The sequence below is a fragment of the Pipra filicauda genome, unplaced genomic scaffold (genome assembly GCF_003945595.2).
Source record: "Pipra filicauda isolate LSUMZ 115617 unplaced genomic scaffold, ASM394559v2 scaffold18_size4552066_pilon, whole genome shotgun sequence".
Taxonomy (NCBI): domain Eukaryota; kingdom Metazoa; phylum Chordata; class Aves; order Passeriformes; family Pipridae; genus Pipra; species Pipra filicauda.
The window spans coordinates 2014552-2028857 of NW_024104298.1; the positions used below are offsets into that span (position 1 = coordinate 2014552).

At 39.6% G+C, this 14306-nt stretch overlaps 1 protein-coding gene across 7 annotated transcripts in view; it reads right to left on the bottom strand.

Moving 5' to 3' along the window:
• Positions 1-4805: 4805 nt before the first annotated feature.
• Positions 4806-14306, bottom strand: part of CASK (calcium/calmodulin dependent serine protein kinase) — a 210025-nt gene continuing 200524 nt past the window's right edge. For all 7 annotated transcript variants that reach the window (XM_027741886.2, XM_039380225.1, XM_027741879.2 and 4 more), the window contains one exon: positions 4806-8482. In XM_027741886.2, coding sequence (XP_027597687.1) covers positions 8306-8482 — 177 coding nt within the window. In that variant the 3' untranslated portion in view covers positions 4806-8305. The remainder of the gene's footprint in view (positions 8483-14306) is intronic.

The window sequence follows — 14306 nt, forward strand, 5'->3', positions numbered from 1 at the left end:
TTTATGTCAACACCAGCCAATAAAAATCACCATGTAGCCTTCAAGTATATTACATATGGAACCAACCTTTTTGAAAGGGAATTTTTTTCCTTAAATTGCTAAAATGGGACGAATCACAGAAGCATAGAATGGTTGGGGTTGGAAGGGACTTTAGAGATCATCTAGTCCCTGCCATGGGCAGGGGCACCTTCCACTAGATCAGTTTGCTCATCCAGCCTGGCCTTGAACACTTCCAGGGATGGGGCATCCACAGCTTCTCTGGGCAGCCTCTTCCAGTGCCTCATCATGCTCATAGTGAAAAAACTTCTTTCTTGTACTTAATCTAAACCTTCTACAGGTTGAAGCCATTCCCCCTTGTTCTGTCACTACATGCTCTTGTAAAAAGTCCCTCTTCCATCTTTCTTGTAGGTCCCCTTCAGGTACTGGAAGGCTGCTAGGAGGTCTCCCTTAAAAAAAAAAAAAAAGTGTTTGTCAGGAACAGTTTGGGAAACAGTGACAAACCAACCAGAAGGCAGATGTAGAGACTGCAGGAGAGAGAGAGATGCAACACAGTTTAAAAAACAATGCCCCAAACCTGCTAACTGGAAATAATTGGTACAAGCAACAATTATAAAGCCCACAGACTGCAAGGTTCCAGATTTTAAGCTCTGTGAGCAGCTTCCTTGGCACAGTGAAGACTTCCTGGTGAGCGTCTACCCTCAGCCAAGAAAAGCCTCCTTCCATCTTCCAGCCCTGGGAATTTCTTATTTCTCAGTCTTTGGTCAATGGAAAACCTTACACAGGATCCTGCCTGTGCAGCTTAGTATTACAAGTGCTAGTTAGTTTTTCATAATGCTGATTTAAGTAAACCTGCCTGTCTTTTGGGCAGCGAATGCCATGCCTGCATCTACAACACCCACTGAGATCCAGATTTGAGGACCAAAGTTATTGTGATGGTGTAAAACCTCTGATGTAACCCCAAGTTACCTCACATGGATTGTGCCTGCAAATGCTGGTCAGGGGCTGGGCACTGTCCAGCCTCACAGTCAGCTTTAAAAGCATCAGAGGAATTGTTAATACCTGTGTATTGTGGTATCACTTTGCAGCCTTGGCACTCTAAAACACGTGGTGTCAGGTCCTTCCCCACATGACCCATGGCCTGAACAGACCACAGGTGACGATGCAGGAGGGGATGTGCAGGAGGTGTGAAGTGACTTACCCTGTCTTGCACAGCAGCTGATTCCTGGAGCCAAGCACAGCTCTCAGGTTCCCAAATCTGCTGCTCTGTTTCTGAGCCTTTGTCTATTTATTTCCTCTGTAGGCAAATTATAACTGTTTGTTCATTGAATCCCGCTGCTTAATTTCTATTGAAAGGTCTCTTATAAATCCAAACTGGGTTGGGTAGGAACTCCTGAACAGAGCATGTGGAGGTTCAGGGATTTTCAAGTGACAAGAGGAAAAAAACCTTGTAATTAAAGCATCAGTTTAGAGTGAGCAGCAATGTTACCTCATTACTGCACACAACCCAGGACAGTTTGTGAGGCTCAGGCAGAGAGGATCTTCTCATTGTGTAGATCCTGAAAGGTCCTTTCCAGTGAGAGACTCAGCATGTGAACACCAGACACCACCAGAGACTACGAAACAACCCAGCTGTAGCACAGCTGGGACAACAGGCAGGAATGGGGAAGCAGATGGTGACACCCCCAGCGATCTCTCACTTGTATTAATTGTTTTAATGATTAAAACAGAGAAATATGTAAAAAAACATATTAATGAAAATACACGGCTAGACCAAAAGCCAAAGTTTCATGAATTATTTGGAGTCTTTCCATTGCCTTCAAGGGATTAATATCACGCTCTAGGAGTGATATTAATTACAGCCAGGGGGAAAACATTGAGCTCAGCAACACATACACACAAGAAAGTTCAGTTTAAGCTTTTTATTTTCTAACTGAAGTCTTGCTAAATTAAAATCACAAATTGTAATAAGACAATGTTGGCAGAATGGAACCCTCAAACTGCCAGCACTGAATCCCCCTGGAGGATGACCTGTGTAGGGGCAGCTGCTCAAGCTGCTAAAATCAGCAAGGTGTTTTCCTGGAGGCAGGATGTCTCTCCTCCTCCTTCCCTAACACTTGGGAAATATTGCAAAGGTTTTACTGAAATACTTATTCCGATGAGTGGAAATCCAGAATGGTTTACTTCAGGAGAGTCATCACGATTAGCTAACTTGCGAATTTTGGAGACAAATCTGTTTTTTATTCACTACAGAGTTTATCTGTATGCATTTTTTTCCTAATAATAAATGAAAAAAAAGTTTTGAAAGTTTTCATAATTAATTCCACAACGTTGTTTTCTATTTATCTTCTTTCACCTACCGGGTAACTTCATAAATCTTTACTGATTTATTAGCTGATAATCTTTACTGGTTTATGGTTTTGACACAGAGCTGTTGCTTTTGTTATATCCATCCAACAAAAATGGCTGTAAGGCAGAGTAAGGAGATGCCTAGACATTGAAATAGTTGAATTTAGTGAAAAATGACTGAGATTTAAAAACTTAATTTCCGTGTAAGCCCGGGGTGGATTCTTCAGCATTCAGTACTATGTGCTGTAGCATCCTTGTAACCTGCAATGTTTAGTGCTCATTAAGATAAAATATTCTATAAAATAATTCATTGATCTCTCACTCCACGTCTCCCTTTGGCTACAATGGATATGAATCTTCAAAGACCTTTTGTAAGAAGGATGCTGAGTAATACAGACTTCTAAAGCATGTTTTCTGACTGGTAGAAAAACACACCTCAAAATCGAGTTTCTGGGTGTGATGTCACGTGCTTCCCCCCATCAGTTAAACAAAGATGTACCCAAGTACGAGCCAATTCTGCCATTTTGCTCTCCTTAAATTTCCTGTGTTCAGTGAATTAGTCCCAAAGCAGGTCTGGTGTCAGCAGGGCTGATACCATGGAGTTCTTCCCACTCTGCCGTGTCTCTCTGTTAAAACCCTAGTCATGGTTTTGACAAATTCCAATTTTTATAAATTGCAGTCAGTTAACTGTGACAGTCAGCACAATCATGTTATCCCTGATATTTTCAGGACATGTCCCATCACCCTGACAATTCTGTGAAAAATGGTGAAGGTTCCATCTGTATGGCTGGCAGTGGAGAAACACAGACCCATGCTGCGGTTTTGAGATGAGTTACACTAAAAACAAGCAAATTCCTCCTTTCCTCATGGCTATTTTCTTTATGCAGACAGTAAAAATAGCTATGGCTACTGAGGAGAAAATCTGTGAGTATTGCTGTGCATTACTCAACATGAACTCTTTCAAGGATACAGCAGGGAATGTGCTACTAGCTCAGTCATCTTCCACAGCACAAACCCAGGCTCAAGTTACACAGCAATCATAAGAATATATGGTAGAGATGTGGCCAGATTTAATGTTCTTGTTCCTGATCATCTCATGGCAGTTGCTAAGGAGAGATATAGCAGGATACATGGACATTTGTATATGCCCCCCACCCCTGCCCTTATTTTTGCTTAGAAAGGTTAAGATGACATGAAAAATAATCAGCTTTCTGTCCAAAATCTTAACTGAGAAACATATTCCCGGGGTAAAAAAATGAATTATTTATGTACAGCTCTGGAAAAGAGGCTTTTAAAAGCCTCTAACTCTGAGGTTCAATTATAAGAAGAAGCTCCTGTACTTGCTTCAGTCCAGCTTTCACAGAACTGGAGCAGGAGACTGCTAAAAAACACTTAAAGAGAAGAAAGTAAAAATTATTATAGGTGCACTTACTGTGTGTATCAGCAAGTGAAAAAAAGACCCCAAACACTGTAAACATTTAAATGTTTGAAGTGGTTTTGCATTTTTTGTGTAGCATTAGCAAAAATACACTCTCCTCTAACTTAATGTTTGTGCACTCCTCCTCGCAGTACGGACACAAGGCAAAGTCATTCAGGAGAAGTTACTTTTGAATAATTTGATGATGTCTTTTCTGTTGTGCAGATATTTTAATTTATATGTGACTGTCTGAAATGATGTACAGCAGTTTCCTTGCTAAGAGTTATGAATATCTCTTAGCTCAACAAAAGTAGTGAAGAAACCAGTCTGAGAGACAGGTTTATTAAGGAAATGAATATGCTTTAGATAAAGAAAGCAGACTTTTTATGACACCTGATTCAGCTCATCCTCTGTCAATTTAGCTTATAAAAACAGATGACTCTTACTCAAGTCAGTAGAGATATGTCTTTTTCTGCACTTCTCACAAATCCTCTTCTTCCAAGTATTTTAAAGCCCAAAACTGAGTTCTAAGTGCCTTCATTTAAGATGTTGAGTACCACAGATTTGCGAAACAACCCCTTGAGCTCTGGCAGCATTTCCAAGTAATTCTTTAAGCAACAGCGCTCTGAAATAATTTCCTTGCAGAAAAGAACAAAAATGGAACAAATACTGGTTAGTCTGTATTTTAACTTTTCCTAATGGCTCTAGTATCCAGTTCTTGGGAGTATACACACCAGCTCAATGCTGCTCAGGTTGCAACAATCTCATCTTCTATGTTGTCCTTTTAAAATCAACTAAGTAACCTTGTTAATGAAGTTTCTGAGGTAGGTAGTGATACTTTCACTTAAGTGGCACAGCATTTTTCTTGACCCAGACCATATGAGAAGAAAACCAATACAAAGACATATGGAAGAATTCACATCTGGTGGTGAGATTAAAAATGTCCCTCTGATTTTAAATAGTTGCATGCTGTGGGTTGCATGGCCAGGATTGTCTAAACTAGGTTACCATTTCCATGCAATAATCTTACCACTCCGAGACATTGAATAACCTAGTGTACTTTTATTAAGTAAATGGAAGCAGAGGTTAATGAACATTTATTGGACCAACTTAACACCTTGAAATCACAGGCATCAGTCAGACTGAGAGGCAGCATACTGATAAGATCAAGTTTTCTTTACAAATCTACGAGCCCCTGTACAAAAATAAAGTATAAAAGGGGCAAACAGAAACATTAGTTTCTTCCCAATCCCAGGGCTGCTTCTGAGGTCACATTCAGCATAAATTTAGAGGAGTCCGAGAGGCGCTCTAAATTATGCAGTGATATTTACAGTACTAGGAGGACCCTTCTCCAGTTGGAGATTGAAAAAAAATAAAAAACTGTAACATTAGCTCTGCACCTTGCATGTGTCTTCCCTATGCAAGTGAGGCTTCCAGCTGAATTTATGCCCACTACGTACCACACAAACAACAGAGATGCTTCAGAAGGGTTTGGGCAGGGCAGGAGGATCGGGCAGAACGTGGAGTCCTGGGCTTGCTCTGTGCTGAAACCTGCTCATGGAGCTCACTGGGTTGTGTGGATTAGCTGAACTTAAAGCCTAGGGGGGGGTTAATCCATGTTAATCTTTTGCTACTGAAGGTTCCTAAAAGGAAAACAGTCTGTGGTAAAGAGGAGGCAGGACACGACGCTAACTGATGTGCTTTACAGTTTTTGTCTCTTGATAAAAGGTTATACAGTGAGAAAAAAGAAACAAAGCTCTCCAAGTCAGTCTTTCTACTGTGTAATATTAACTGAATGGTAGCTCCACTTAAGAGAAGAAAAGCGTATTAGTTACATTAAATCACTACTTATTGTCATCTACATAAGGCAGAAGCACCCTCATGGGCCTTATGAGTTTTCTTTCCTTACAAGCTGGATACACAGAAACTCCAAGAAATTCACATTAACAGAGTCAAAAGTGTGTAGTTAAAACATTTATGATGGACTGTACTCGAATTATCAAAATTACTTTACCTGTTTAATGTCATAAACATTTTGAGATGAAAAACGTGTCACTGAAGTCAGATACCAATGCTCACCAGAGAAGTTTGTATTTCTAACATCAGAAACACTCCACTGCTTGATTTTCAGTAGGTCTTCCCATCTTTGTGCTTTACTGGGAAAAGAGGTAGTTCTGAGAGTGAATGAACCTTTGATGAGCTCAGCTAGTGTGTAATATTAACATTGCAACAGCTGGTCCTACAGGAACACTGGCTAAGGTTCATCCAGGACTAAAACAACACAGCACAACTACTTGGAAAATTACCTCTTACTCACTAAGTAGTTCACAGTTTGCACTATCCCCTTTTTCAGGGGCTAAATTCAGAACAGATGAGCACCTACTATTACTCTGATAGGTTCCCTCTTGCTTATCGAGGCCCACGCCGATAGTTTCTCATGGGTTAGTTACCACAAAACTACAAACTCAAGGGATTCAGTTACAGTTCTGGTTTTGGGACACAGCCCCAGCCCTGTGATTCCAGCTGGTTCAACAGGTGGGGTAAAATGATGGATCAAGCTCCCTTCTGCACCGTGGGCTGCAAGTTGGGCTGTGAATGCAGCTCAAAATAGAAACTTGCCTGCCCTGGCTGGATGGGAGGATGCCTGGCCAGATCTAGATTCTACCTATGGATTTTACAAGAATAGGGATTTGACCACCTGACCTACAGAAGGAGTAGGCAGGAAAAAATTAGCAAGAATTACCCCTATTATAAATGTTCAACCATGAGAACCTGTTCTGATTACAACCCAGACAGCTGGAACAGCCCACGGATCAACTACAGCTGATAGTTCCACTCTGAGTATAAATCCCTTTAGAACACTGTATCATTTTAAAATAAACACTAAACTTCATACTATACAACAGCACAGCCAACCAAGCTCTGATGAGAAGTCATTTTAAGGAACACCATATTCTGACACCTAAAAAGAGGTGTCAATGTTTGCTTCCCTTAACCATTTTCACTAAAAATGCAAACCACCTGGGCCAGCGAGAGCACGAAGAAGGGAAATAAAGTGCCAGGTCAATGCATGGTTATATTTTCTTACTTGGGTCTGCTCTAATTCTACCTTTGTTGAACCTGTGCTGGTCCAGGCGGAGCAGAGCCCCTGGACAGACTTGCAGTCTGTGCCCTACAAGGGCTTCCCTTACAGACTTAAAGACAATTTTTCTCACTGCACAAGTCACTGGTTTGTTCTTCAAACTCCCTGTGATGAAATGAAGGACCCAAAAGCATTTAATTGTTGAACACATAAAAGGAAGTATATTTAAAATAAAAAAAATTGGTCAGACTGTAGAGTCAATTACCATTTTTAAAGGAATTTACAGGGCTGTTGTAGATGAGTCTTTTGGAATAGTCAGTTTATCGCAATGCCTAAACTGGTTTCTTCATTGCACAGTATTTTCTTTTAAAATGTGTGCATCTTTAAACAATTACATACATATTAAAAATCAGCATTTCTTTGCTTAAACTGAATTAAAACGTTAATACTCTCAGACAACACAGATCTGAAATGGTGAAACCAGTAATTGCCCCCTCCCACCTTACAACAAATTAAATTGAGACAAAATTACAAACACATTTCACTACATGATTATTATTAATAAAAATCAGTTTTTCTTTTTTTTTTTTTTTTTTTTATAAAGTTGCCCAAAATGCAAGGGATGTGCATAGGTTTACAACTTAAGTCAGAATAATATTTTACTTTATTCCCTTGGGTACGTGTTCCCATGAACGGAATGTACTTTGCTGTAGATTACAGGTTTTATCAACACAGATACACCAACGGCATGAACGCTTGCGACTGTCCACATGCATTAAGAGTCAAGACCCAATTTCAAATTTCTAAAAGTTTTACAGAGTTCTTCAAAGAGACAGTATCACATTATCTGGATGTTACACAAAAGTACTTAAAAATACTATCCTAGGAGAAAAAAAAAAAAAAAAAAGGCGAAAAAAGGCCTTTAAAATTTATGAATTTGTTTCGTAACCACTAGACTAATTACTTCAAATAAATAAAGGAAAGCAAAGTATTCCAATCCATAAAATCAGACTCTAAAAAGAATGTAGTGTTCCACCCCCAAGTTAAGGTAACAGAATCATATTATTATTACTATTAAAATAGATTATAGAAAGCAGCATCTATTTTGTGCAGTTTTTAGGGGCCCTTGAAATAAAAAGCTATGATTTCCAAAAATATAACATTCCAAAGGACTGAATAATACATATATTTAAAGATACATTTTATTAAAGTTTAGGAGAAATGATTAAAAAAAAGATACTGTCTCTTTAAATTAGTGTTTCATCTTTTTTTTTTTCCCCCTCCTCCTATCTATTCAGACATGACAATAATTATATTTTAGGTCACACTACATCTAGGTAGTCTCTAGGGGCCAAGACCTGTTGACACAAGGTCAGTAACGAAGAGGTTTTCCATGTATGAGGTGGTTCCCAGTAATGACAGGTTGGTTTTTTGTTTCCTCAATCCTCTCATGCCCGGTTCTAGTAGACCCAGGAGACCGGGACCCACTGTGAGGCTGTACACACAAGCTCGATGGCTTCCTCCAGGTGCCTGATAGTCTCATCGATTTCATTGTTGATAATTGTTAGGTCAAAGTAGTGTGCATATGTTCTCTGTAAGATTTCAGACTCCTTCTGCAGGCGCTGAAGAGACTCGTCCTGTTCGCAGGGCAGGAAACAAAAGGGGAGAGAGAGAAGTTGGATCGTTTCATGCTCTCCTACAACAGCTCCTCAACTGCTGCTCACCGAGAAGGAAATGGCCAAAAAAGCCCCAGGGAGGCCTAAGTGCTTTATCTCCCCCTCCTACATCTATGGGAGTCACACGGGAGAAACTGCACAACTTCCCTCTGGACGCTGACACTCAAACAGCACTTGGTTATTGTCGTTACTTGAGACAAAACACAGCTCTAGTGTTAAAAAAGCGAGGTAGAGGATGGAAGCTTGGAAAAGCAGCACGGACATGAGCAACGGACACCATATATGAAAAAATTGGACAAAGTGCACAAATACAAGCTATTGGGCCTATGTCCCAGTGAGAACACAAGAAATAGGAGAGGGTATATTGTCAGGTATCAGCTGTTCCCAGTTTTGGTAATGTTTGCTGTTCCACACCAATCTTCTGGGTCTACTTCCTTTAATAACCATTTACTGATAAGGAAGTTCTCACTCCACGACTCCCCTGCGGTTCCTATCTCGGAGTGGGGTGTTTCCAGCACCTCTTAGTGTGAGGTCCTGGAGATGAACCGGGCAGAGAGCAACATCAGGCTGCTGCTCACCTTGGCTCTGTGTCAATGCCTGCACAGAAGCACCTGCATCCTACTTTGTGGGTATCCTACAGGTCTCCGTGCAGCTCGAAATGCTGCAGCCACCGGCTCTGCTAGTGAGGTCTGCCTGCCTGAGGGAGCTGGATGCAAAAGTCTTCTTCCTAGGGCTCTGCAGCACTTCTAAATTTGAATTCTCTTACTGAAAATTCCCTGAAATTTTCCTGAAAAAAACCCAAACCAAAATATTTGCTGTTTTCAGGAACCTTGAAATAGCCATAGGAAAGCCATCAAGTTCTTCCTGGTCCCACAGGTTTGGGATGGATACGGTGCAAAATGACTCCTGCTGCCCTGTAGTATCTATAGGCTCACTCTACTTGATCAATTAACTGGGACACACTTTACTAAGCAGAGTTTTAGGCTGCAGGAGATACAGACACAGTGCCCATAGCTTTTTCACTAGAAATGGGAATAGAATTTTATCCAGCTAAGAGACGCCCTCCTCCACCTTCTTTGTTCCTGTTTAAACTCCCCAAGTATTTCTAATTACCGTGACAAGTAGCTGTGGAACAACAGCTTTCAGGTCCTTTGAAGGGAACAACCTGCACTGAGACAGTTCTCTTTTCCTGCAGCAATGAAACCAGCACTTCTGGAGGAGAAGTTCTGTACCAAAGTTACAGTTTTGCTTCTCTCCTGAGGCAAATTTCATTCCAAGTCAGACAAACACTCCTCACGCACACTTCTGTACAAGGAATGTTCCTTGTATGGACCATTCTGCATCTCCAGCAATGCCTGAAACTTCTGTAGAAAATACCAGTGTGTGCAAATTTAGTTTATGCTATTAGCAGACAGAACAATATGGGTCAATACCAATATTAAATATTCTTGTGGAACATTTCATATGGCCCAGTGTCTTCAAGACAGAAACCTAGCTAGGTGAACTTCCAGCTTCTCATAGATTCCAAAAAAGACATCAATTTATATCAGCTGAGCATCTAACCTTTTCTGCTTAAATTAACCTACAAAGGTAGGTTAATAATATGTGCTTTAAACATATCCAGCTAAGATTAATTTTATATTTAAAGCCTGTCTTGTCAAAATCATATTACACTTTGAAAAGAGTTTTAATCTCATGGTACAAGGGTACAAGTACCTGAAAAGCCCCTTGAAGCCTCAGAACTCCTAAATCCATATGTAGATTTTTAATTGCTATTCGGATTTCCCATCAATGTTACTTTTACTTACAGGTATGAACTTTTCTCACTGGAGCATCTATTTTGCTGTGACTGACAGTAAAACCTGAAAAACTTACAGCCATCTTATCTTAAAAAAACATTAACAAATGTTTCAAAAACTCAGTAAATTTTAGTATTTTTCTGACTTAGCTTCTCCTAGATCCAACTTTACTGGGATCAAAGTGTGCTGCATTTTGGAATATCTAAATTTCCTGGCCTGTTGGAAATGTAAAACATTACTTCTTTCATATACTCTTAGGGGCACTAATAAGTTAGGCCACTACAGAATTTTCAAACAGCTTCAAACTTTTACAAGTTTTGCAAAAATAGAAGATATTACAGTTCTTGATTATTGTTTTATTGTGGGACCAAATGTCACCTGTGACTGTGATGGAGTATCTATTTGAACATGTCAGAGTTCTCTCTTTTTTAATCTGAATCTGTAACACTGAAATGCCAAGATTATTTTTCAAAGCTAACACTTAAAATATTTGCTGTACTAAGCTCCTCTTAATTTCTCTAAAATTTCTTAATTAAATTTTGAATACTGAATATCTCAGATTATTTTCCAAGAAGAATATTCTTCAGCAGTTGTGCTCTCAATAGCTTCGAGAAAGAAGATATTTATCAAAATGTTTGGCTTTCTGCAGACAGACACATGAACGGCCACAGCTTCAGTAATTTAACATTTGTGAGCACAACATCTGCCTTTTCTTCTTCCCCCAGCTCTCATGCAATGGGCATTTTATGTGGGTCTGGTTGCAGTGTGTGCATTATTGGAGCAAACTTTGCTTTCCTAAGTCAGTTCACTCTCCTCATCATCTCTCCTTCTGCACCACAGCTGAAAGGAGTGAAACATGGCTTTATCCATGAAATGTCTCCCATGTACATAAAGATGCCACCAGTGGCATCTTCAGTTTCTGAGGACTGGGTTTTTTTGGCCTGTAAGTAAACAGGACAATAGCTGCTGCTTGTCAAAGCACAGCCTAACAAATTTCTAATATTCCTTTCTAAGGCTGTGGACAAGGTATAAACACACCATCAGGGCTTTGCCAATTTTGCCTCAACAGAAAGAAATTAATTTAATCAGTTTAAACAGCTGGACTGCAAACGTCCTAAGAAAAATTCCTTCTACTCTTTAGCTGTAGGAAGGGAGCGCAGCTAAAAGTCAGAAGAATTTGGCTCAATAAAGATTTAGATCAAATAAGTGGAGCCTGTCAACTCCTCTTTGCTGCTCTCTGGGCAATGGGAGGTAGGAAACAGCTGGAGGAGAGAGGAACTACCCTGAGGTTTTCTGATATGCTCCCTCCTCTCTCTGTTTTAGCACAATAATCATCTGATTTAAGTTTCCTTTGTGATTAGACAGGTGGGTGCACTCTGGGAGATCTCCTATAGGATTTAAATTGGTCTTGTGCTTTGCAGCATTGCTATATTCATTTGAGAGCATAATATTTTATCTCCTAACTCTTGTTGTGTGGGCCTTGATTACTGAGACATTTTGTGTGGTCTGTGATAGGCTAAAGTGTCTCAAGAGAGATACATCCAAGATCAGGCCTCTGCACTGATTTCACCACAAAGTTCAGATATTCAGCTATAAGAGCAGAAATTTTACTCTCCAGTCTCTTTTTTTTTTTTTTTACTAGCAGACAATCTTAGTGCAGATATCAAAAGTCATTTTTATATTAAATTTTTATTCCATTGGCAAAAGTAATGTTGAATGGGAACAGCAAATCTACATTCTAACACTACTGCAATAATCAGAACTACCTTGTCAGCCCCTAGCTGGTACTTACAGGCAGTTTTCTGCACCATTTTGGCAGCTATGTACAATTAGTACGAATGCAGGAAAATGAAAAGAAAAGCAAAGATGAAATTTAAGAAAACATAAAGGGGAGGGGTGAAAAAGGACAGTCATTTACAGAAATGCTCTCAAAAAGCTTAAGCAAAATAAACAAGGCAGGGCAGGAGGATATATGGAAAAGGGACACTCATTATGCAAATGAACCCTTCAAAAAGGAAGCATGAATGGGAAATAGGAAACACACACTCCTCACCCTTGTTTGCTGCCTTGCAGGCTGCAAACACACAGACATGATTTGCAAATCTCCTTTCATGCAGCCCAGTAAACACTGGAAAGTAGGATCCTGTATTTGGGTAAGGTCTGCTGCTATTACCATTGCCTACCCCTCCTGTTCCTTAATTGATTCATAAATTAGCACGTTTTATAAGTGTAGCCTTGGTTCAGCAATTCATGTGCCTGGGTGAAAGAAACCCTGCATGCACAGAGACTTCTGTCACAAAAGCTTAAAACAAAGACAGAGTCTTACAGTAGGAATGAAAATATTTATAACATAATACTTCTGCTAATATTTCTTTGGCATGAAAATGTATTTCCCCACCACTACTATAGAAGGTACATTTCTGTCGTCAGTGCATCACAGAAAACATTCTCTCCCTCATATGAACTGTCCCCAATATCTCAGTATTATATCCTACAGCAGGGAGATTAAAGGTTAAGTACCACTGGCAGATGAGTGAGGCCAAGGAGGACTATTTGGGAGCTGAGACACAGCTATGGAGGCAAAAACCCCAGGTAATTACATAATTTCACAGAGTACCTGGCTGCCTGAGTGCTGCTGTAAACACAATGCTCACTTGACAGAGCCTAAGAATGGTCTTATTTTTTTAATTGATGCAATGTTATTTGATGACACAAAGGCAAAGCCACCGTAGATTACAAAATTTTAGTATTTTACCAAGACTATTCTGATGTACATCATATGGCAACACCAGCAGTTAGATAAACTGTCACTTCACTAACGTGGCAAATTGTGATGTTCTGAGAGATCTTTGCCTTTACACTCTTGAAATGTTCCCATTAGGCTATGGGTTCTTAAGACACTGAAAATGACAGAACTTAATGCTGTGAAAGTGAAAAGATGTTTGTTCCCCTTCCCATTTTTCTTCTGGCTATAAACTTTCACTGCTTTTCTGGATTTGTGCTTGTCAGAGTCTTTGTGAGCTGCTTAAAAACTGACAAAAATCCAATTTACAGCTAAAGTAGCCCACTAAAGGGTCATAGTGAACTAGCAGAATGCCTCAGCTGCCAGTAAAATTGCAGCTTGAGGCCAAAATTTTTCACTCTCCACTTTCTATTTTAATAATCATTCAGGGTATTTGCATTTAAATATGTTTGTCTTGTTCCTTATTTTCCTCCAAGCCTCTGCAGTGATGTCATAATTTCATGCTTATGATACTGTAATTACATTTCAACAGAAACAGGCTGTAGTGACAGGGCTTCTGACTTTATGTTTGGATGATCAAGGAAACATCTAAGAGACTTGGAATAAGTTCATGATCAAATCTAATTGATTAAATACTTTAATATCATGCTTTTAAAAAGGCTAAGCAAATAAAGTGTTTGCAAAAATACTGTTTTTCCTGTTGTGAACTAAATCCAGAATTGCTTGATATCATCTTTGAAATCAGTAGCAATCTGCTGAGTGGGCACTCCATAAAAAATAAGTAGGAAATGGAGGTTATGGACCTCCATGAATACTTAGCATTATTTCACAAGTAATTGCCCCTCTGGTCAAAGCTTCCAATTCTCAGAGAACAGTCATCAAAATTAATAAGCCTATTTGTGACATGTATTTGCTGTGCAGGAAAAATTCTAAAGCTAAAGGTGGGATGGCAGCAGAGTCCTGAACACCCATTTCTTCAGCTCAGACCAGCAGTAATCCAGTGCTGAGCACCTGGAATTGGGTAATTTGTGCCAATTATTCATCAAGGATTTGGAAATGGATCTGTGAGGTAGGGCAAGGAATGAAATAAAAGAATATGTACTTTAAAATATACCACGTGGATCCTTCGACTTGAAGTTCACATTTTGAATTGGTTAATGAACAAGAAATGTATCTCAATCCACTTAATAATGCTGTCATTCAACTGTCTTTCTGCCTCTCCATTTACAGACAAGGAAACAAC